The 22,582-nt window shown below is 44.0% G+C and overlaps 1 protein-coding gene across 1 annotated transcript in view; it reads right to left on the reverse strand.

Moving 5' to 3' along the window:
• The window catches only part of LOC126473871 (chorion peroxidase-like), a 253,336-nt gene extending 235,148 nt beyond the window's left edge, over window positions 1–18,188 (reverse strand). Inside the window, exon 1 of the mRNA XM_050101206.1 lies at window positions 18,036–18,188. Coding sequence (XP_049957163.1) covers window positions 18,036–18,049 — 14 coding nt within the window. The 5' untranslated portion in view covers window positions 18,050–18,188. The remainder of the gene's footprint in view (window positions 1–18,035) is intronic.
• Between the last annotated feature and the right edge of the window lie 4,394 nt (window positions 18,189–22,582).

Consider the following 22,582-nt stretch of genomic DNA (forward strand, 5'->3'; position numbering starts at 1 on the left):
CCATGAAGATAAATGTATAGACACTTTTGTCAAGTATCAGAGATGTATGTGAGAATAAGATTAAGGTACCAATACCAAAGGAACTTCAGATTGTCAATTGTAAATAGCATCCAGAACCAAGTTAAGTAATTTTTATGCTTCTTATTATTTTAATAAATGTATGTGGCCGGCCGAAGTGGCTGAGCGGTTCTAGGCGCTTCAGTCTGGAACCGGGCGACCGCTACTGTCGCAGGTTCGAATCCTGCCTCGGGCATGGATGTGTTTGACGTCCTTAGTTAGGTGTAAGTAGTTCTAAGTTCTAGGGGACTGATGACCTCCGATGTTAAGTCCCGTAGTGCTCAGAGCCATTTGAACCATTTGAACCAGCCAAATGTGTGTCAAAATTAGTCAAGTTCTGTTTAAAGTTGGTCACCGTCAATCTGCTACTCTAAGTGTGCAAGTGGCATTTCTATCGTCTGACCTAACGGCAGAAGATAAATACGCCACGATAAGACCACGAGACATATTGCTGTCACTCACCTACTTCTTTAGAGCGACAAGTCAAATAATCTGATGGTGTGTGTACTGAAGGTCTTACAGTACGCACACGGACTCGCATTCGGGAGGAAGACGGTTCAATCCCGTCTCCAGCCATCCTGATTTAGGTTTTCCGTGATTTCCCTAAATCGTTTCAGGCAAATGCCGGGATGGTTCCTGTGAAAGGGCACGGCCGATTTCCTTCCCAATCCTTCCCTAACCCGAGCTTGCGCTCCGTCTCTAATGACCTCTTTGTCGACGGGACGTTAAACACTAACCACCACCACCAGTACGCACACCACACCTTGTGTATGTTATACTGCTGCCACCTGCATATGTGCATATCTCTATCGCATGATTTTTTTCACCTCTGTGTACAATTCCTACGATAAGGCACCGACTGAGGTGACGCAGTGGTTAGCAACACAATGGACTGGCATTCGGGACGACGGTTCAAATTCGTGTCCGACCGTCTTCGTTTTGGAGTACCGTGATTTCCCTGAATCGCTCCTGGAAAATACTGGGATGTTGCTTTTGAAATGACATGGCTGGTTTACTTCCCCTACCTTCAGTCATTCAGAGCTTGTGCTCCGTCTCTGTTGTCCTTGATGTCGGTGGAACGTCAAACCCTAATTTTGCGTCCTTCCTTCTTGCCCTAAGGACTTCGCAATTTTCCCACCGCCAGCCTTAAATTCCGAGATACAGGCTCATGATGCTGACGTAAAAGACGGATTCATTCATATTTCATTGCTTACGTAGTAGGAGAGCGCTGAAAAAAGTTTTTTGTTATGTAAACGTCGAAGAAAGTAACGTGGTTCACGGTAGAGAAAACGTTGTGTGTGTTCCTGACAGATGGAGGACTCAGGACTTTAGGGGACACCCTGTCAGCCTCGGTGTACGCCTGGGTTGTGCCTCGTCACCCCGCCCGGAGGTCGGTGCGGCGGCGCGCCTAATGGATCGTTGCCGCCACTGACCCCGTCCCGCGCCTCGCCACGCTTGGCTTCCTGCAGACGAAAGTCGCGCAACACGGTACCGCAGCTGCCGAGACTGTTCACACGGTGCGAACTCAATCTCGCGGCGGCACCCGTAGCTCTGCTTTATATCGAAGCAAAGGGAACTAAAAGTAACGTCACCGCACGAAATTTTTGTAAACGACCTGAAAACACTGATCGCTTGGAGGCACTGTATATGGTGTGCAAATGCTATCAAGTGGTCTTATGACCCGCCAGCAGTACGCTACGTCGAACCAGTGATGTAGTGTGCTGGTCGCTTGTACGCATAACAAAAGGGAGGAAGGTTTATCTGTTTAGTAAGAGTAATAGGAGGCAGATTTCAGACTACCTAACAGATCAAAACGAAAGTTTCTGTTCCGACACTGACAATGTTGAGTGTTTATGGAGAAAGTTCAAGGCAATCGTAAAATGCGTTTTAGACAGGTACGTGCCGAGTAAAACTGTGAGAGACGGGAAAAACCCACCGTGGTTCAGCAACAACGTTAGGAAACTACTGTGAAAGCGAAGGGAGCTTCACTGCAAATTTAAATGCAGCCAAAACCTCTCAGACAAACGGAAGCTAAACGATGTCAAAGTTAGAATAAGGAGGGCTATGCGTGAAGCTTTCAGTGAATTCGAGAGTAAAATTCTATGTACCGACTTGACAGAAAATCCTAGGAAGTTCTGGTCTTACGTTAAATCAGTAAGTGGCACGAAACAGCATATCCAGACACTCCGGGATGATGATGGCATTGAAACAGAGGATGACACGTGTAAAGCTGAAATACTAAACACCTTTTTCCAAAGCTGTTTCACAGAGGAAGACCACACTGCAGTTCCTTCTCTAAATCTTCGCACAAACGAAAAAATGGCTGACATCGAAATAAGTGTCCAAGGAATAGAAAAGCAACTGGAATCACTCAACAGAGGAAAGTCCACTGGACCTGACGGGATACCAGTTCGATTCTACACAGAGTACGCGAAAGAACATGCCCCCCTTCTAACAGCCGTGTACCGCAAGTCTCTAGAGGAACGGAAGGTTCCAAATGATTGGAAAAGAGCACAGGTAGTCCCAGTCTTCAAGAAGGGTCGTCGAGCAGATGCGCAAAACTATAGACCTATATCTCTGACGTCGATCTGTTGTAGAATTTTAGAACATGTTTTTGCTCGCGTATCATGTCGTTTTTGGAAACCCAGAATCTACCCAGTAGGAATCAACGTGGATTCCGGAAACAGCGATCGTGTGAGACCCAGAAAATATTAGATACAGGCTCCCAGGTAGATGCTATTATCCTTGACTTCCGGAAGGCGTTCGATACAGTGCCGCACTGTCGCCTGATAAACAAAGTAAGAGCTTACGGAATATCAGACCAGCTGTGTGGCTGGATTGAAGAGTTTTTAGCAAACAGAACACAGCATGTAGTTCTCAATGGAGAGACGTCTACAGACTTTAAAGTAACCTCTGGCGTGCCACAGGGGAGTGTCATGGGACCATTGCTTTTCACAATATATATAAATGACCTTGTAGATAGTGTCGGAAGTTCCATGCGGCTTTTCGTGGATGATGCTGTAGTATACAGAGAAGTTGCAGCATTAGAAAATTGCAGCGAAATGCAGGAAGATCTACAGCGGATAGGCACTTGGTGCAGGGAGTGGTAACTGACCTTTAACATAGACAAATGTAATGTATTGCGAATACATAGAAAGAAGGATCCTTTATTGTATGATTATATGATAGCGGAACAAACACTGGTACCAGTTACTTCTGTAAAATATCTGGGAGTATGCGTATGGAACGATTTGAAGTGGAATGATCATATAAAATGAATTCTTGCTCAGGCGGGTGCCAGGTTGAGATTCATTGGGAGAGTCCTTAGAAAAAGTAGTCCATCAACAAAGTAGGTAGCTTACGTAACACTCGTTCGACCTATACTTGAGTATTGCTCATCAGTGTGGGATCAGTACCAGGTCGGGTTGACAGAGGAGATACAAAAGATGCAAAGAAGAGCGGCGCGTTTCGTCATAGGGTTATTTGGTAAGCGTTACGGAGATGTTTAGCAAACTCAAGTGGCAGACTCTGCAAGAGAGGCGCTCTGCATCGCGGTGTAGCTTGCTCGCCAGGTTTCGAGAGGGTGCGTTTCTGGATGAGGTATCGAATATATTGCTTCCCCCTACTTATACCTCCCGAGGAGATCACGAATGTAAAATTAGAGAGATTCGAGCGCGCACGGAGGCTTTCCGGCAGTCGTTCTTCCCGCGAACCATACGCGACTGGAACAGGAAAGGGAGGTAATGCAGTGGCACGTCAAGTGCCCTCCGCCAAACACCGTTGGGTGGCTTGCGGAGTATAAATGTAGATGTAGATGTAAATCAATGTAAAGGCATGAATACGTTAGACCAGCAAACGTCAGTCAACCGGTTCGTTGGCCGATATTTGCTTAGTGTGTACGGGCGGCAAATCTCAGTCAGCAAAGTGAATGGTTCGGTGTGCTGCCGGTAACATGAAAGCGTTAGCTGTTGGCTGGTAGTGGGACCCTCTCCTAGTGTGGGCTCTGGATCAAATTTTTGTTGTTACAGTGGCAATTCGTTTTGTCTCTAGAACGAGCGTGTATTTAAGTTATTCAGGACAGCCACATGTCGTACTTCGTATGTTTTATTGACCGGTTTCGCTCTTTAATTTTACAAGAGTAGACGCTGTAATTTACAGTTTAAGTACAGTAACTGGCTGTTATAATAAATAGCGAAGCCAATCAATAAAACCTACCAAGTGAGATTTGTGGCTGACCCTAAAAACTTAATTTAAACACTCGCTGTTTCCCTTGCGGACAATGCCCGTTCTCGCTAAGGGTGTGGATTTACTCTGTTTAAAATATTTGAGTTTAGAGTGGAATATGGAGAGAAAATTAAAGCGCTAGAGTCTTATCGGGACCGGAAATGTTTATAGGCCCCTACGAACTGCGCTTATAAAAACAAACTGAAAAGAGTAGGCGCTTGGAGAGAAATAAGACAGCTGTTAAAAAGTAATATGCACAGTGAGAAAAAGAAAGTGGTGTCTTTACTGACATCTTTTAGCCTTGAACGACGAAGAGAAACAAATAAAATTGGGAGTAACTATTTACTTTGTCCTACAGGCACAACTCACCTGAAAGAGGTAATATCTTTATAGACTTTACTGCCTACAACGTTAAATATGAATTCTACCAGGGAAAAAGTTATGAAATTGTCCACTTCTAATTTAACTTTAAGATGAGGCATTAATTTTGTCCCACCATACTGCTCCCTACTTTTTAAAGGAGAGGTCGTACACCAGCCTCGTTTCTTCTTCTCATTTTCTGAGAATCAGCTTCTTGCAGTAAAATAAGTACTGCACGTGCGACGACCGCTAGACGCTCTTCTTCCATCATAACATCGACCGGTGAAGTTGTAATCAAAATGCTACTTTATAACAATAACAAAACGTAAGCAACGTCGGCAAGTTGTGAGAGCCAGCTGCGATTCCACACAAGCGAATCCCTTCGTCCGAAGCCATTTGTTTGCTGTGTTCGAACGAGAATGCATTGGCGGCCAATTTTCTGCCGAATCCTGTCTCTATCGTTCGTTGGCCATGTGTACGCGCCTTAAGACAAATCGACGAGGGGCGGGACAGAACGGCAGAAAGGACCTACCATGTATGGACGTGCCCCATTTGTTGGTCTCTCAACGAGTACTGTCCAGCAAGTCTACAAAGATTGCTGTACCACTAGCAACCATGCAGCCTGACGTAAGAACAGTGATAGCAAAAATATCTTGATCGAGAGGGATTTTTTTGTTACAGTTTCAGGCGCTATGAAGGTACTGTACACTGAACGTAGGTGACATTTTTCCCGCTTAGGCTGTCTTCTTAGTCACATTAGATTCGACGTAAAAAGTCTTTTTCGAGTGTTTGCCAAGATCATAGTACTATACGCATGCAAACCTCTGGGGTTTCAGGTGAGGTGCTACAATTCGTGATGGTTTATAAATTTTTCTGTATAATTTTTAAGGCATCACAAACAGTAGCGACTCGCGGTGAATTTTCTAACATTTTGATGTCTGTGGCATCTTAATGTTGATAGAAATTGGAAAAGGGATTTTTTAAGTCGGAACTAGTTTGTAACTAAGGAGCGGAGTTAACGAAAACGGCTAAAGTGGAAAAAAGTCAACTCCATATCCTAATTTGAGGCCGGCCCCTGAGACGAAGATGTACTGTAGAGTCATCATTCTCTGACAAACTCGAAAACCAAGCAAATTTTATACGCTCAAGTAGCGTTTAACACACATCAAAAAAACTTTTGCATCACCCCGGTTCCCAGAACTCCTGTACATAGACGTCGACAGACACAGTCCTTTGACTGTTCAGAGATGTCACTAAACCCGTCCAAAGATGTAAACAACCACGTATGACCAGCGACTATTAGATGGAGGGGGTCCGACAGCCGATCAGTTCCAGTCATTCCACCAGGAAGGAGGTACACGGCTCGTGTTGTCTGTAGTTCAGCCATGCTTGGACGGTCAATACCGCGGTTCCATCGCGTCCGCATTCTTACTTTGTGCCAGGAAGGCTCTCAACAAGGGAAGTGTCCGGGCGTTTCAGAGTGAACCAAAGCGATGTTGTTCGTACATGGAGGAGATACAGAGAGACAGGAACTCTCGATGACATGCCTCGCTCAGACTGCCCAAGGGCTACTGCTGCAGTGGATGGCCGCTACCTACAAATTATGGCTCGGAAGAACCCTGACAACAACGCCACCATGTTGAATAATACTTTTCGTGCAGCCACAGGACGTCGTGTTACGACTCAAACTGTGCGCAACAGGCTGCGTGATGCGCAACTCCCGACGTCCATGACGAGGTCCATCTTTGCAACAACAACACCATGTAGCGCGGTACAGATGGGCCCAACAACATGCCGAACGGACCGCTCAGCATCACATTCTCTTCACCGATGAGTGTCGCATATGCCTTCAATCTTTGGAGACGTGCATGGAGGCAACCCGGCCAAACTGAACACCTTAGACACACTGTCCAGCGAGTGCAGCAAGGTGGGGGATCCCTGCTGTTTTGGAGTGGCATTATGTGGGCCGACGTACGTCGCTGGTGGTCATAGAAGGGGCCGTAATGGCTCTACGATACATGACTGCCATCCTCCGACCGATAGTGCAACCATATCTGCGAAATATTTGGGAGGTATTCGTCTTCATGGAGGACAATTCGCGCCCCCATATTGCACATCTTATGAATGAAATCCTTCAGGACAACAACATCGCTCGACTACAAAATGGTTCAAATTTCTCTAAGCACTATGGGACTTAACATCTGAGGTCATCAGTCCCCTACACTTAGAACTACTTAAGCCTAACTAACCTAAGGACATCACACACATCCATGCCCGCGGCAGGATTCGAACCTGCGACCGTAGCAGCAGCGCGGTGCAGGACTGAAGCTCCTAGAACCGCTCAGCCACAGCGGCCGGCACTCGCTCGACTAGACTAGCCAGCATGTTCTGCAGACACGAACCCTGTCGAACATGCAAGGTATAGATTGAAAAGGGCTGTTAATGGACGGCGTGACCCACCAACCACTTTGAGGGATCTACGCCGAATCACCGTTGAGGAGTGGGACAATCTGGTCCAACAGTGCCTTGATGAACTTGTGGGTAGTATGCCACCACGGATTCAGGCATGCATCAAGTGCAAGAGGATGTGCTACTGGGTATTAGAGGTACTGGTGTGTGCAGCAATCTGGACCACCCCCTCTGAAGGTCTGGTTATATGGTGGTACAACGTGCAATGTGTGGTTTTCATGATCGGACATGATGTATATGTTGATCTCTATTCCAATTTTCTGTAAAGGTTCCGGACCTCGGAACCGAGGTGACGTAGAACGTTTTTGATGTGTGTAGTAATTAACATTAGGACATGAATCAGTCTAAGTTACTGGTTACCGAGCGTAGTGGGGAACAGTTCGTGGGATTGATATTCAGGAGGAGCGGAACTCAGATCACCGTTCCGCTATCCAAGTTGAGATTTTACGATGATTGTCTAAGCAGGTTAAGGCAAATGCGGAGATGGCTCCGCGAGAAAAGACGTGACCGGCTTCCTCTCACAGCATTTCTCCTACCCGATCTTACGCTACGTCTCTAATAACCTTGCCGTGACGGGTCGTTGAACGCTAATCTTCTGGTGAGGTCCATTACTGTATATTCAGCTGACGATAATTACTTTTCCTGCTAAGAGACACGAAATGGCTGTCGCCCAACGTGATGATCTAAAACATCTTCATAACTACTTTCGCTCAGAAAAACTCCAGCAAGATGCTCACTAAACACTATGACACTTATTGCCATAATTTTCTTAACAATCGCAAAAGCAGTATCAAAATATTGTCTTCAAATCAAATGCGAATTTTTAAAAAGGTAAATTCAACTACGTGTCACTTCCAACGTTCTACACTTAATTTCAGGGAAATGTAGTCCTTGAGATTCAGCGTTTTGTTTTGAGAACTAATTTGACGAGATGTTCTTTCGCACTGCGGTCTGTGGTGCGTAGTGTTCGTAAAGAGAAGGCGCATCGCGCCATTCGAAAGTTAATGACAATGGCTAGAAAATTAGTGTATTAAACAATTTGAAGGGAGAACAGAGTATTGCTCCCGTGCACTGATATTATGCTACATCTTCTACATAAAGAACGAACGTCTGAATGTCATTATTTTGGAAGAATGCAGCAGGTACACACCAGGAACAGTTCGTTTTAATGTGCAATACACTGAAAGGGAATGTGTATCGTAGCTGAACGTGCTGTGGAAAACTGATCTTGGACAGACAGTGGACTGCTACAAAGAAGTTATCAGTATGCAGGTAGTGAACACACAAAATAAATCTGACGTTGCTTACAGTTGTGCATTATCTTAGGAAAAGGAGGAATTGCTTCTTCAGTATGAGTCTAACACATCTCGTATTTTGCATACAAAGAGATTCCGTCCCTATCGCGCAACAGTTCATCAGTAGCTAGTCTGGCGGGATTACCGAAGACGTGAGGCAGATTGGCTGTCGATTCTGGCGTAATTGCGGAACAATAGGTGCTTTCTGTAAAGAATTCCTTTCATCGACGAAGCCTTGTTCACATATGATGAACGTGCTACCCAAAGATATAAATATTACTGCATTGTAACTGTCTTCGAAAGCCGAGCGAGAATGAACGTTAGACTTCGACAGGAATGGTAGTTTTGCTTTCCAAGGAAACAGTTTCGGCCACTCGCCTGTAGTGATGGAGGATAATTACAGTAAATCTAAAGTAGATTCATTGTTGAGACTTAAAAACCGATCTTTGCGAATATGTTAGCGACCCAAACTTTGCGGCAATTCACCTTAGTGATAGTCAGCAAGTAGTTTTCCGTTGTTTCTTTGTTCATGAACATAGCTTTTACTGGCAATGAGTTCTCTTCATATGTTTATAGCTTACCATATTTCTGATAGAGGGAAATTTCATTTGGAAAATGTAGATTGCGTGGTATAGTAGTACGTTTGACGCTTGCCCTTTAATCTCAACGTGAACATAGTTACTTCCCAGCATAGCTTCTGGTACTTGAACTCTACAGTCAAAATTATAGTGCAGGTAGTGGTAGATTTACATTGATTTCTGGAAGAACGTTTTAGGAAGTTATTGTCGTTCCCTTCAACCACGACTGCTTTTTTTTCAAAAGCGGTACTTGTCGTGTTCGCAGAAACATAAATCATACTACTGATTGTATTGACAACTGCTACTCCAGCGAAAAGTTCCAGCGAAAACGGAGAAATCTTCATAGGTCTTGGATCCTATTGAAGAAATGAAGCATATAATAGAATGAGTAGTTATGTCAAGATAACGAGTGACCCGTAATTTTGCAACTATGTTAATTCAAATACTTCTAATGGAAACAGAATTATGGATTTTTCACCTAGCCAAAAGTTCTTTGGAGGACGTAGCGCAACTTGCGTGTAGAAAATGTAGGCTGATAACAGCTAAGGTATCATGAATCATACCAAGAAGTAAGGTGCAGTAAAAATCGAAAGGAGCTGTACAATTAAGATATTTATTTTTAGAAAATTAAAAGAGGGGGATCTTGTGTTTAACGTATCGGTTTGAGAAGCATACAAAACCAATTTGTTATTTAAATGTGCAGTAGTGGCCGTGTTGTTACGTTAACACGCTAGGCATGGTTGGCGGAACACAAATAAGAAACTATTTTCTATCTCCGTTAAGTGAATTTTTGTTTTTGTTACATCAAGAGAAGAACACGCCCAGAAGAGTAAATACATGAAATATAGACTGAAAGGAATATTATTTGCTGCCCCAATAATATTCTGAAGCTAATGCTTTCATGCGAGCCAGCGTAAAGGAATAACCTTTTTAAATAAATATAAATTCATCAGAGTGCTTGCAAGTTTTGGGCGCTCACAATATAATCTGTACATCACTTCAAGTTGTAGTCAGATAGCCCAAAAAAAGAAATATTATGTTCGCATGCTTAATTCCAAAGCTTTGTTGGATTAATGGTAGGTTGGGGGCAATACTTTCTGCAAAGTCTTGGCAGCACAAGTAATGAATGCTGTCAGCCGTAATTCCGTGGACTGCGTTGCATCATCTGGAGACAGCAGATTTATGCTCTCCCGCAGTCTAATTTAGTTAGAAATTTAGCACGAAATACTGCGAATTCACCGCTGGGAAGAACTGGTCTGTTTTAAAAAGCACGTGAGAGCCGACGTTTTCACTTAATTTCAGCAGTTATGTTCTGGACTACGAACCTACAAGATCGGCGCCTGGTAGAAGATTACTGAAACTCAGTCAAATCCTCACATGACATTTTATTCTACGGTGCGACGTTATACACAAAATGATTTGATAAATTTCGGCAAGGACGTCGGAGGACACACCGACATTCATCCTCCCACTATATGTTTTCGTAAACAAATGGTTCAAATGGCTCTAAGCACTATGGGACTTAACATCTGAGGTCATCAGTCCCCTAGACTTAGAACTACTTAAACCTAACTAACCTAAGGACATTTCACACATCCATGCCCGAGGCAGGATTCGAACCCGCGACCGCAGCAGCAGCGCGGTTCCGAACTGAAGCGCCTAGAACCGCTCGGCCACAGTGGCCGGCTTCGTAAGTAAGTCTTCTAACAATAATACATGGTGAAACCAGAAGATAGATTATTTCCAGCCCAGAAATTTCATCAAGATAAACAGGTAACAGACAGCCAGAATATAGAATACAGCTACTGTTATCGAGACCAGCTGCAAGTGTTAGGCATTTAGCAGGATAGAGGTTACTGCCCCGCGGGAGAAATTCCCTTTTACCGGCTGCTGCCGCACCCAGTCTGTTATTGAAGGAAAGGACCACACCCACTAGCTAACCGGAATATTGCCTCAGTACTTTTTTTCTCTATTCTCGACAAGCCTGCAGTGGCGAGCAAAATCGGGCAAGATGTGCTAATGGTTGCGACAGTGGTCTTGTTACGGGAGGAGCAGAGCTTAAGTTATCGTCAGAGAAGCCTATGTTCTTTTTAAAAACGCAAGATGAGTTGTTGTCCTGCACGATTCACCAACAATTAATTACACGTTAGACACAGTTACATACAGAAGGAATAAGCCTTGATTACGACGACGTGCAAAGTTAATGGCGCTAAGCACAAATCCATTTTTGTCCTTTCTTCTGAATGTTTTCCATGTATTTCCTCATAAGCCTCTCCATCACATACAGTGATTTTGTACCTCAACAGTCCTTAAGGAAAGGAGGAAAGGACTCTCTTTCTTTACTGAGTTATCGTTACCTAGTTCTACGTGGCTTATATAAACTACGCAACTTGAACTCGCTGGAGCGTTCTCAGTCATCAATGAAGTTTCATAAATTTTCCCAGGTAACTCTCCAAGTTTACTGTAGATGAGACTTGTTGCTACTACTCTCACAACTTACGTTATATGTACTTGGCGTACCCATTCGGCTTGCTTGTAAATTTACTTATCGTTGTGCATGGCGACGAAACAATATCATTCGCTCGCCATTTAGAACATTGGACGGGTCACACAGGGTTTGGTCCCCTTGATTTCTCTCTGTAACGCCAAGCGACTGCTGGAATGGTTGTCTTAGCAGTTCACATATTTTCGAAGAGAGATGCGGTTCTCTGTTAACTGGGCAGCTTCACGGCACCAGTGCTGCGCCTCAAGAAATGCAAATAGCTGCTCTGTACACCGTTACGCTGCGTTGTGTAACGCTACACTCTGTGCTAAACTGTCACGAATCCCGTCTTCCCGTTTGTGCTTATGACACATACGGAGTTACGTTGCAGATGGACCTTGGATAGCCCCACATCGGCATTGCGCACGCTGTTTATCTACGCTAGAAGGTGTGTCATGCTCTGACTTACAGCTATACCGCTAGAGTAGCTCCCAAGAAACAATTCAAAAGTCATTCACCTTAATACCATGACACTGCAAAAAATCTAAATTGGCATAGTCAGACTAACATTTCAATGCTGTTGTTTCAGTGCCTGAACGCCTACTATGTCCACTCGCGCCGGTAGTTTCCTTAAAACTAGTAACACAGATGTGAAACTTCCTGAACCCGTTTGCATACTTAGAAAGATGTAGAAATTCGTCAAGCGAACGTCTTACAGATACCGGGAAACGGCCGTATTATCCGGACTGGACACTGACATTTGGACAGGAATAGCTGCCAGCGTGCATCTACAGAGTCCACTCGAATAAGCCACGTGCACCAACAGCGGTGTGTTTACGAAAGGCATCGCCGCTGGCGCTTTGATGAACTGCTGGGAAAACTTTGCGTCACTGCTTTCTACGGCACGAGATGCATGCAAGCCCCAAGGCGAACGACGATGCAGTGGCGTCTGTCGCGAGAAGATGGGCAGGCCTTCTCGGCCGACGGAAGACTACTCTACCCCGCAGTCGGAATACCGTAGATTTGCCTTCATCTTACCGTCTCTCTTGTTTCATGTGAAACCGACGGCGTGCAGCGTGACAGCAATGAATATTAACAGCTTTTGCCCCCGTTATGCCGGCCGCGGTGGCCGAGCGGTTCCAGGCGCTCAGTCCGGAACCGCGCGACTGCTATGGTTGCAGGTTCGAATCCTGCCTCGGGCATGGATGTGTGTGATGTCCTTGGGTTAGTTAGGTTTAAGTAGTTCTACGTTCTAGGGGACTGATGACCGTTGTTGGTTACACATCGCAGCAACCCAGCAATACTCTCCACTTGTCTGTGGTCTCCTACAATTGCTGCATGTCAATACCACGAAACCATTGTTTTTATTATTATTATTATTATTACTCACGGTGTGATTTCTTCAACCTTTCTTTGTTTTGTTTTCTGCTTCACATCAAAACTGTCGGAGGGGCGCAGCGGTGTCAGCCTATTTGTATTGAGTGGCACGATACAAAAATATCGTCCCCTAACTTTTGACGAGTGATCACTCGATGATATTTGGTTTGTGGGGCGCTCAACAGCACGGTAATCAGCGCCCGTACAAAGTCCCAATTTTTTCACAGTCCAATTTTTTACACAGTCCAATCTAGCCACTGTCACGAATGATGATGATAATGATGATGAAGACAACACAAAAACCCAGTCCCCGGTCAGAGAAAATCCCCAACCCGGCCGGGAATCGAACCCGAAACCCCGTGACCCAGAGGTAGCAACGCTAGCCACTAGACCACGGGCTGCGGATTTCACTCTTGAGGACCACTGAGTTCACATTTTATTCGAAATCCAAATCATCTGCTCTCGGTGAAAATGAGAGGAAGTACGCAGGTAAACAACTATGGCAGAATACGAGAGCACACTTCTCGGCTCCATCAAAATTGCAACAATTAAATAAGATGGCTTTCTACTGGCAACAAAAAAATATGTGAGTCCTATTGTATGCGGCCAACACTGTACCTCTGAGAAATGTAACTCGTTTACTCGTGAGAAGTTGGTGTTTGTAAGAAATCAATGTGAAAAATCTTTTTCTTCGGTGATTTTGCATTTTGCGCCTACTTAATAAAAACGAGTGCGAGGATAACACGGTATGCAGAGCACCATGGAACAATGTAAGGCGGAGACTTTAACGATCAATAAGAACAGAATCACCAACCCATCATTTGGAAAAACCTCGATTTTTCACAGTACGTTCGAATTTAGACACGCAATAGCTACTACAACAATGTATGGACCCAATATAGTCACACTTTTCTTCTTGAAAAGAACTTCGCGTTCATGACGGGTAATAACAACCCTCAACGGATAGCAAGAGTATTATATAATTTGGCACACATTGCACCCAACTCAGTTGTGGTGCAAATGATACTTGTGAATTTTCTTCTCCTGCCTGCAAAGACAACAGTGAAGTTTCGCATCATTGATTTATTTTACTTCAACATGTAGGTACACAACTCCTCTCAGTGTCAATGATATTCACTAGTAAGCTTAAAGTTCGAATCATGTACTGCGGAATTTTGAGTATTAAATGTCACTTAATAATTCAGGTGAAAATACCATGTATGAGATTGATGCTCCAATTGAAATGTATGCGACTGTAGTCCCGAAGCTCGCTGAGCGTCTTAGTTTCAACCTGCAATACCAAGACCTTATTCAAGTTACTCCCTTCCCCCACTTGGGGACAACACCTGCCGTTGTTACTTATTCCAAACTCGAAATTCCATAGCAAACCTTAGGTGACAATTCGCAGTAACTCATTTCTTTATCGTTGATGTCCTTCTTATCGAAATCATATTTCCTCATTTTGCTGAGAGGTCTAACCATGCCTAGCATTCGATTCGGTACAGCGAACCATGTTCTCCGGGTCTGTTGTTGTCATGGTGTCTCACTGATATATAACCACATGATAAGTTTGACAAGACGCCAAAATTCGTATTTAAAATATTTAATTAAACGTACATAGTTCGTGTTGTACGGCAAAAAACGCGTTCTGAACGATAGAATTAGTCGAAGCACTAACAGAAACATAATTTTACTTGTATTCCGTAACTTTTATTCTAATAGTAAAGACCTTTGTCCTCAGTAACCTAGAACTGCAGCCAGTGTTGACACAATAAGAAAGACGTTGGCTTCTGGCCTCGTTTCGCACCGTGGTTGCGAGGTACGTTTCAAAATTAATGTCCTCCTTCGTAGTCCTCAACTCGTTTCATAACAACACTGTTTAATGCAACGACAAAAGCACACAGAAACTTCACTGGCGTGCGTTGACTTCAGTAGCACGAAACAACGCACAGTTTCGCAATTCTTACGTGAGATGTTTCATGAAGTACGAAGTGTTTGTTGTATCAAGCACCCGTCCGTGAGTTTTCATAATCGAATAAGAACACACCAACTGAACAATTCACTTCACGAGATGAAAGAAAAAATTAAAATAAGCAAATTGACGCATATTATGGGAAATTCTGTAAATCTTGAAATACATCAGTTATTCCACGAGTAAAGACTGATATGCATTTTTTGTCGATATTCACACGAGATATAACCCATTTCCAGAACATCCATACGAACAAACGAGAGTTATTTTAGTCGACGACAGAGTACTTTTACTGCATAAATGAGTCCAGATGTCGACTCACTTCCAAGCATCGAAAGCGACCTTCAGTCCAAGCTTACTCGAATTATGTTTATGGAAGACGCAGACTGGAAGATTCTTAACAAACGTGATTGTAAAACTGCTACTACACACGTAGATGACTGACAGAATTCATCAAAACAATTTTAGATAAAAATATATCTCTCAGAAACGTTCAATTATTTTTGCAGCAGCAAGATCATAAAATATGATACTAATGGAATACCTTCCACGGATATACGTGAATAATTTAGTGTATGTTAAAACACTGATGATCGTCGAAGACCTCTCAACATTCGTTTCGTCGGCTATTGAAAATATCAGCCGAAGCTGAGAAGCGTTTACTTAAATCGGACAGTCTCTTGTTGACAGATACAATTAGCCTTCGGAATGTTAAAAGTGGAGATGTTGACCATTACTGTTGTAACAATATCTCGCTATTAAACAACATTCAAAACGTAGCGATCATATTTAATTATCGATTTCCTTCTACCAGTTATACCCTGGGAGTCAGTTGCTAAATGTTGACAATGAAGGACTCTGATTGACCTTGGTCGAAGCTAACAACGTGATTATTAAAGCAAAGTATAAGGAGTGGAACGGAGGGTACTTTGTATTTAAAAAAAATTATAAAAAATTTGTTAGTCGTCTAGATAGTACACCTACAATATGTAAATTGTTTTATAGAAATATTTAAATCTGTATATAGAAAACTTATTCTTTTCATTTTCTGACAAATTGCAATTGTACTCGAAGATGGAATCTTGAGTTTCGCTGGCAGTGACTCTACACACACCGCCCCATGAGGCTCTCAATTGTGCCAGTATGTCTTTCCTACTTGTAACTAAGAAATGAAATATGTTACTGTTTTCTCGTCAAGTCCCTAAAAGAACCTTGAGCACCTATATTTTGAGTGTATCTCAAACAATTGTGAATACGTCTACGCCTAGCCTAAAAAACTGCTTCTGTTGTCGTGGCTGATTTAGCAGACGTAATACCAGGTTTTCGAAGAGGGTGTCTTATTTTATAAGGAAACCATCTTCATATTTTGCACGTCAGTGTACTACAAACAGTCTTAGATATCCAAATACTAAAGAACTTCGATTGTTTCTTGAAGGAGAAAACTACGAAGAACTGTTGGTGAAGAACGCATTTCGCCACAAATACCTTTGAAAAGTTTTATTTTGCTCCAGGGCTAGTTTCTGTCTGCTAGGTTTCGGTCTACCAGCCCATCTTCAGATTGTTTTATTACAGTATAAGATTCGTCGGCCGCATTTCTTCTGATCGTGTGCTGCAGAAGAATATTTGAGTAGTTAGCGCCATTTTATATAAAGCATGTATAACATTTGTATATTAATGTGCATCCAGTTAATAACATCTAAAGTCAGTGAGTTAAATGCACTTTCATATTTTCTAGTTAACTGCGTTTTGTTTCATTCTAGAACAAATGTAGGTGCATACAGTTCACTCACTTTATAGGTTATTAATTGCATGCACTTAGCATATTTTTCTATGTTATACCAGGATCCACACAGCAAATAAAGTGGCGCTAACTACTCAAATGTTGTAATGTGTACAGGAGGAGACGACATCCTACTGACGAATCGAATAGTACAACAAAATGAGTGTAGCCAACTGAAGATGGACTTGACAGCCCAAAACAAAGTTCAAGTGTTTGTGGTTAGTATTATTCTCTTTCAACAATGATTAATAACAGCCACGGAATTCAAGATTGCTTGAACACTATCGATTTTTGGTAGATGGAAATAAAGGTGCAGTACGGATTACTTGGTGCATATCAAAGAGGTATAACCTTACGGAATAACAAGCGAAGTTTGGATTGAGGATTTCGTTGATAGGGAGGACACAGCAAGTTATCCTGGATGGAGAGTCATCGACAGATGTGCAAGTAATTTCAGGTGTGCGCCGGGGAAGCGTTTTGGGACATTTGCTATTTATATTGTAAATTAATGACCACGCAGGCAGTTTTAATAGTAAGCACAGAATTTTCGCAGATGATGCAGTTAAGTGTAATAAAGTTCTTGTCTGATAAAAGTTGCATAAATGTTCGGTAAAGCCTTGGTGAGTGGCCCAGAGATTGGTAACTTACTGTCAATATTCAGAAACGTGAAACTGTATACTTCAAAAACAGAAAAAAATGCAGTGTCTTATAACAACAGCATTAATGACTCACAATTAGAATTGGTCATCTGACACAAGTGCCTGGGTGCTACACTTTGTAGGGATATGTAATATGTAATGCAACCGTCACACAAGCTCAGTCGTAGGTAGAACAGGCGGCAGACTTCGTTTTTTTTTTTTTTTTTTTTTTTTTTTGTAGTTTAGTAGGAAAATATACCTAGAATGTTCCTTAAGTGTGTGGGATACGTATCAAACAGGACTAAGCTATTACACTGAAATTATTCAAAGAAGGGCAGATTGTATTGTGACAGGTTTGTTTGATCCACAGGAGAGTGTCACCGTGACATTGAAAAAAGTGAGATGGTAGATGCTTGAAGAAACTATCCTTCGACAGTGTACTTACGATGTTTCAAGAACCAGCCTTAAGTGAGGAATCTGTACTACAACCTCTTACGTATCACTCGTAGGGTTCGTGAGCTCAAGATTACAGGAAGAAGCGATAGTAACAGGTACAGTAAGCACCCTCCGGCATGCACTTCACAGTGGTTTAGACAGTATGGAGCAGATGCAAGTGTAGGGCTTAGCACCACTCGTTCGTACGGCCTGTACGCGTTTTTCCACACTGTGATTCTCCCTCGCGACGACGCGATCGCTCTCCGCAGCGAGAGTAGTCAGCTGGTGCGGCGTGGTGCGGCGCGGGAGCGCGCGCGGACCGGTTGGCGATCAGCTGAGTGGCCGCTAGGCACGTGAGGACCACCTACCTCGTCCGTAACATGTTGGCTGGCTGGCCCGTGTCTCAGAGTCCCGTTCTGGCTGTGTACTGGGCTGCGCGTCGCGAGCTGTCTAGCACACACTCCGCACCGGGGCTGCGACGAGACTGTAGCGAGCCGTCGGCGCGCGGGTAGGCGAGCCGGTGAAGGGAGTCGCGGCCCGCGAGCGTGGCCCTGTGCAGAAAGGGCGGGGGAGGCGGAGGGGGGCGCAGCCGCAGCCGCGGATCGCGGAGGCGGCACCGGCGCCGCCGGCGGCGGGCCGCTTTCATTTTCACCCAGGCGGGATTGACGTCGTGGACCGGGCGCGGGCAGCTGCCAGCGCCGCCAGCAGCCTTCGCCAGCCGGACCCCGTAACGTCCGCGCATTTCCTCAGGGTCGAACCCAACTGTAGCGCGCCATATCTAACTGACGGAAGCATGTCTTAAACCGACAGATTAATTGTCGTCCCTCTTGATGTCGGGCGCAGTCGGTTCAGGCCTGTATTCTTCATCTATCACCACTCTCAATTCACAGCTAAAGCCCTGTTACCCGATCGACTGTCTGATCTTAATTGACAACCGTCGATGTTTACTGATGATGCTTTGGTGTGCGGAAGGTGTCGAACACGAGTGACTCAGAAACATCTCCAGTAGGTGTAACGAATGGCAGCGCAAACTAAATGTAAAAGAATGTAGTTTAATGAGGATGAGTCGGAAAAACGAACCTCTAATGTTCTGATACAGCGTTTTCAGTGTCTTGCTTGACACAGTCACGTCCTTTAAATATCTGAGCGTAACGCTGAAAGCTATATGCAATGGAGTGAGCACGTAAGTATTGTGGTAGGGAAGGCGAATGGTCGATTTCGGTTCCTTGAGAGAGTTTTAGTAAAGTACGGTTCATCTGTAAAGGAGACCGCATTTATGACGCAAGTGCTATCTATTCTTGACTACTGCCCGCCGGCCGGTGTGGCCGAGCGGTTCTAGGCGCTACAGTCTGGAACCGCGCGACCGCTACGGTCGCAGGTTCGAATCCTGCTTCGGGCATGGATGTGTGTGATTATCCTTAGCTTAGATAGGTTTAAGTAGTCCTAAGTTCTATGGGACTGATGACCTCAGAAGTTAAGTCCCATAGTGATCCGAGCCACTCGAACCATTTGAATTACTGCTCGAGTATTTGGGATCCGCAACAGAAAGACACCGAAGCAATTCAGAGGCGTGTTGCTAGATTTCCTACAGGCTGGTTCGAAAAGCACACAAGTGTTACGATGAACTACTGCTCGAGTATTTGGGATCCACAACAGGAAGACACCAAAGCAATTCAGAGCCGTGTTGCTAGATTTCCAACCGGCTGGTTCGAAAAGCACACAAGTGCTACGATGATGCTTTGCGAACTCAAATGGAAATCCCTGGAGGGAAGGCGACGTTCTTTTCGAGGGACACCATTAAGAAAATTTAGAGAACCGACATGTGAACCTGACTGCAGAACGATCCTACTGACGCCAACACTCATTGCACGTAAGGACCACGAAGATAATACGCTAGAAATTAGGGCTCATACGGAGGCATATAGCCACTCGTTTTTCCTTTGCTCTGTCTGCAAATGGTACAGGAAAAGAAGCGACTAGTAGTGGTACAGACAAAAATGGTTTAAATGGCTCTGAGCACTATGGGACTTAACTTCAGAGGTCATCAGTCCCCTCGAACTTAGAACTACTTAAACCTAACTAACATAAGGACATCTGACACATCCATGCACGAGGCAGGATTCTAACCTGCGACCGTAGCGGTCGTGCGGTTCCAGACTATAACGCCTAGAACCGCTCGCCCAACCCGGCCGGCAGGTACGGAGCACTCTCCGCCACGGACCGCACTGTGATTTGCGGAGTATCTCTGTAGATGTGGACGTAGATAATCGAGATGTGAGAGTCTGCTACAGCGCCCCTGTCGTTTTATTGCTGTACTTAGTCTCGTCTGTATGGAGTGGTCACTTTCGTTTACACGTCAGCGCCAAAATTGCGTGTGTTGTGAGAGCTGTCTGCTGTGTAGCTTGATAGCTGAACTGTCGAAATGAGGTTCTGAGGGAGAATTATTTTTTTCGAAAAAATCTAAATACAAAAACAAAATGTAGGAACAAGCAATGATAATAGTGTTTATTAATAACCAAAGCACAATTCGTAGTGGAAGTTGTAAAACACCGTGAAGTGCATTCTCTACACGCCTGAGAACTGAAAGGATAGGAAAAGCGTCATCCAAACATTTCGGAACCTATACATTTGTAAGCTACAGAAAATATGTACTTGCAAACACACCAAACAATATCTAGAACGCAGTAAATAGCTCCATTTTTGCTTTATCCTTTATGTCTGGTTCTCTTGATAAGCGCCAAATAAAGATTATTTTTCTCGTCAAGTAATTCTGACCTTTTCACTGTTGAAATAGTTTTCATTAATACACGATTACATATTTGCGTTCTTATTTATCCACTGTGTAGGCTTTTTCTATACTACGTAAACTTTTTGGTTTCATGTATTTCGCCTGTCTTGCAGGAGAACATGAGTAGGACAAAATACCAGGAGCTTATGTAATGCAAACAACACAGTTAGGATTAAGGTGAGGCCATAGCACAAAATTTATTTCTATAATAAGAGTGAACTCGTCCAAAGTAGCTAAACTTCCGACGTTAGAAGATGCCGCCATATTCCCCTCCTTTTGCGCACGCACAGTGTGTATCATGTTCGACGGATCACGTGGGTTGCTGATTTACGCGAAGGCACGACAGGCGCAAGCACTTCGATTTTGACCAAAATGTCGCTTATGTGAAACGGTATGAGAGTTCGTAGAACCACTTTCAGACCATTACTCGACCGTTCCACTCTCGAATAGCACGTGGGGGAAAAACGAACAGGGAGAAAACCAGCACTTCATTATTTCTCTGCAGATGTGATGTACATATACCCACAAATAATTGATTACAATATCCGTAGAAATAGATGACTTATTGAAGGGAAAGATATTCACGAATTCAGCAAGTCAATAATTCGTTGGTCCATTTCTGGCCCTTATGCAAGCAGTTATTCGGCTTGGCACATTGATAGACTCGTTGAATATCGTCCTGATGGATATCGTGCCAACTTATGTCCAATTGTCGCTAGTCGTCGGGGCTCAGTTCGAAGCGGGACTAATCACTGAAGACAGTTCTACTGCAGTTAATGAGATTCCAGATCGAATATCGCTATGGAAGACATCCAACAACTCTACCAATCAATACCAAGCCGAATAATTGCTTGCCTAAGGACCGAGTTAAACCAAAGCGTTATTGACTTGATCTCCCCGCGACGAAAAAGTCTTTGTTTCAGTTATTATCGCCCCAACCCGCTTGTCATTCCCGGGATACTCTCTCCCCAAGTCTGCGTTCGATGTCCTCCGCCAGTCCTGTCAAGTAAGTGTTCCATAATGCGCACCAGTACTTCAGAAGTGAACTTGCAAGTGTAATGCACGTAGTCTTATAAGGGTTCTGCCAATAAAAAACGAAGTGTTTGATTCGCCTTTCCCACATCTGTGTGATGGTTCTAATTTAAATTGGTCGTAACTGTAAACCTTACGCATTTACTTGAATCGACAACATTTAAATATGTGTAACTTATCGTACAATCGAAAAGTAATGGGCGTTTTTTAGTACTATGTGGAGGGCATTTCGCTTTTTATGGGTCAACGTCACTTTTTGTCTATTCCGGCAGAACGGGTGGGTGGGTGTGTTTCCAGTCTAAAAATTTAGAATTTCTCTATTACTGCTGTATTACATGTATAATTCGCAACCCGCCTTACGACGTGTGCCTGACTGCACTTTTTGTATTACTATCACTCCCCCTCCCCCTCCACTCCCCCGCCACTTTCCTGTTCCAATCGCCAACGGTATGTAGAAAGAGCAACACTCGGTAAAACTAGGTGTGAGGTCAAGTCCTCTAATTTTTCCTTTAAGGTCTTTCCTTGAAATGTACATAGGAGGAAGCAGTATACTGGTTGACTCTTCTAGGAATGCATGGTGTCGGATCTTTAAGAGTCAACCACACGGTGACGCTGAACGCCGCTCTTGTAGCGACTAGCATTGAAACTACTTTCTGTCTCAATCACACCTGGTAAGGGTTTCCGACTGGCGAGCAGTACTGAAGTACCGCTCGGACGAATCTTTCGTTAACTATTTCCTTCGTGGATATACTACATATCCTGAAGATTTTTTCAATGAATTCTATCTTTACCTGCAACTTCATTCATAAGGTCATTGCACTTTAAATTGCTCCGTACACATACTCTCGGTAGGCCGTGGTGGCCGAGCGGTTCTAGGCGCTTCAGTCCGGAACCGCACGACTGCTACGGTCGCAGGTTCGAATCCTGCCTCATGCATGGATGTGTGTGATGTCCTTAGGTTAGTTAGGTTTAAGTAGTTCTAGGGGACTGATGACCTTAGCAGTTAAGTCCCATAGTGCTCAGAGCCATTTGAACCAATCTCTTGTCTGGAAACAAGCTTGTTCCATTCACTCTCGGCATTTCCCCCTTGCTTGA

Source organism: Schistocerca serialis, chromosome 1 (genome assembly GCF_023864345.2).
Source record: "Schistocerca serialis cubense isolate TAMUIC-IGC-003099 chromosome 1, iqSchSeri2.2, whole genome shotgun sequence".
NCBI classification, from domain to species: domain Eukaryota; kingdom Metazoa; phylum Arthropoda; class Insecta; order Orthoptera; family Acrididae; genus Schistocerca; species Schistocerca serialis.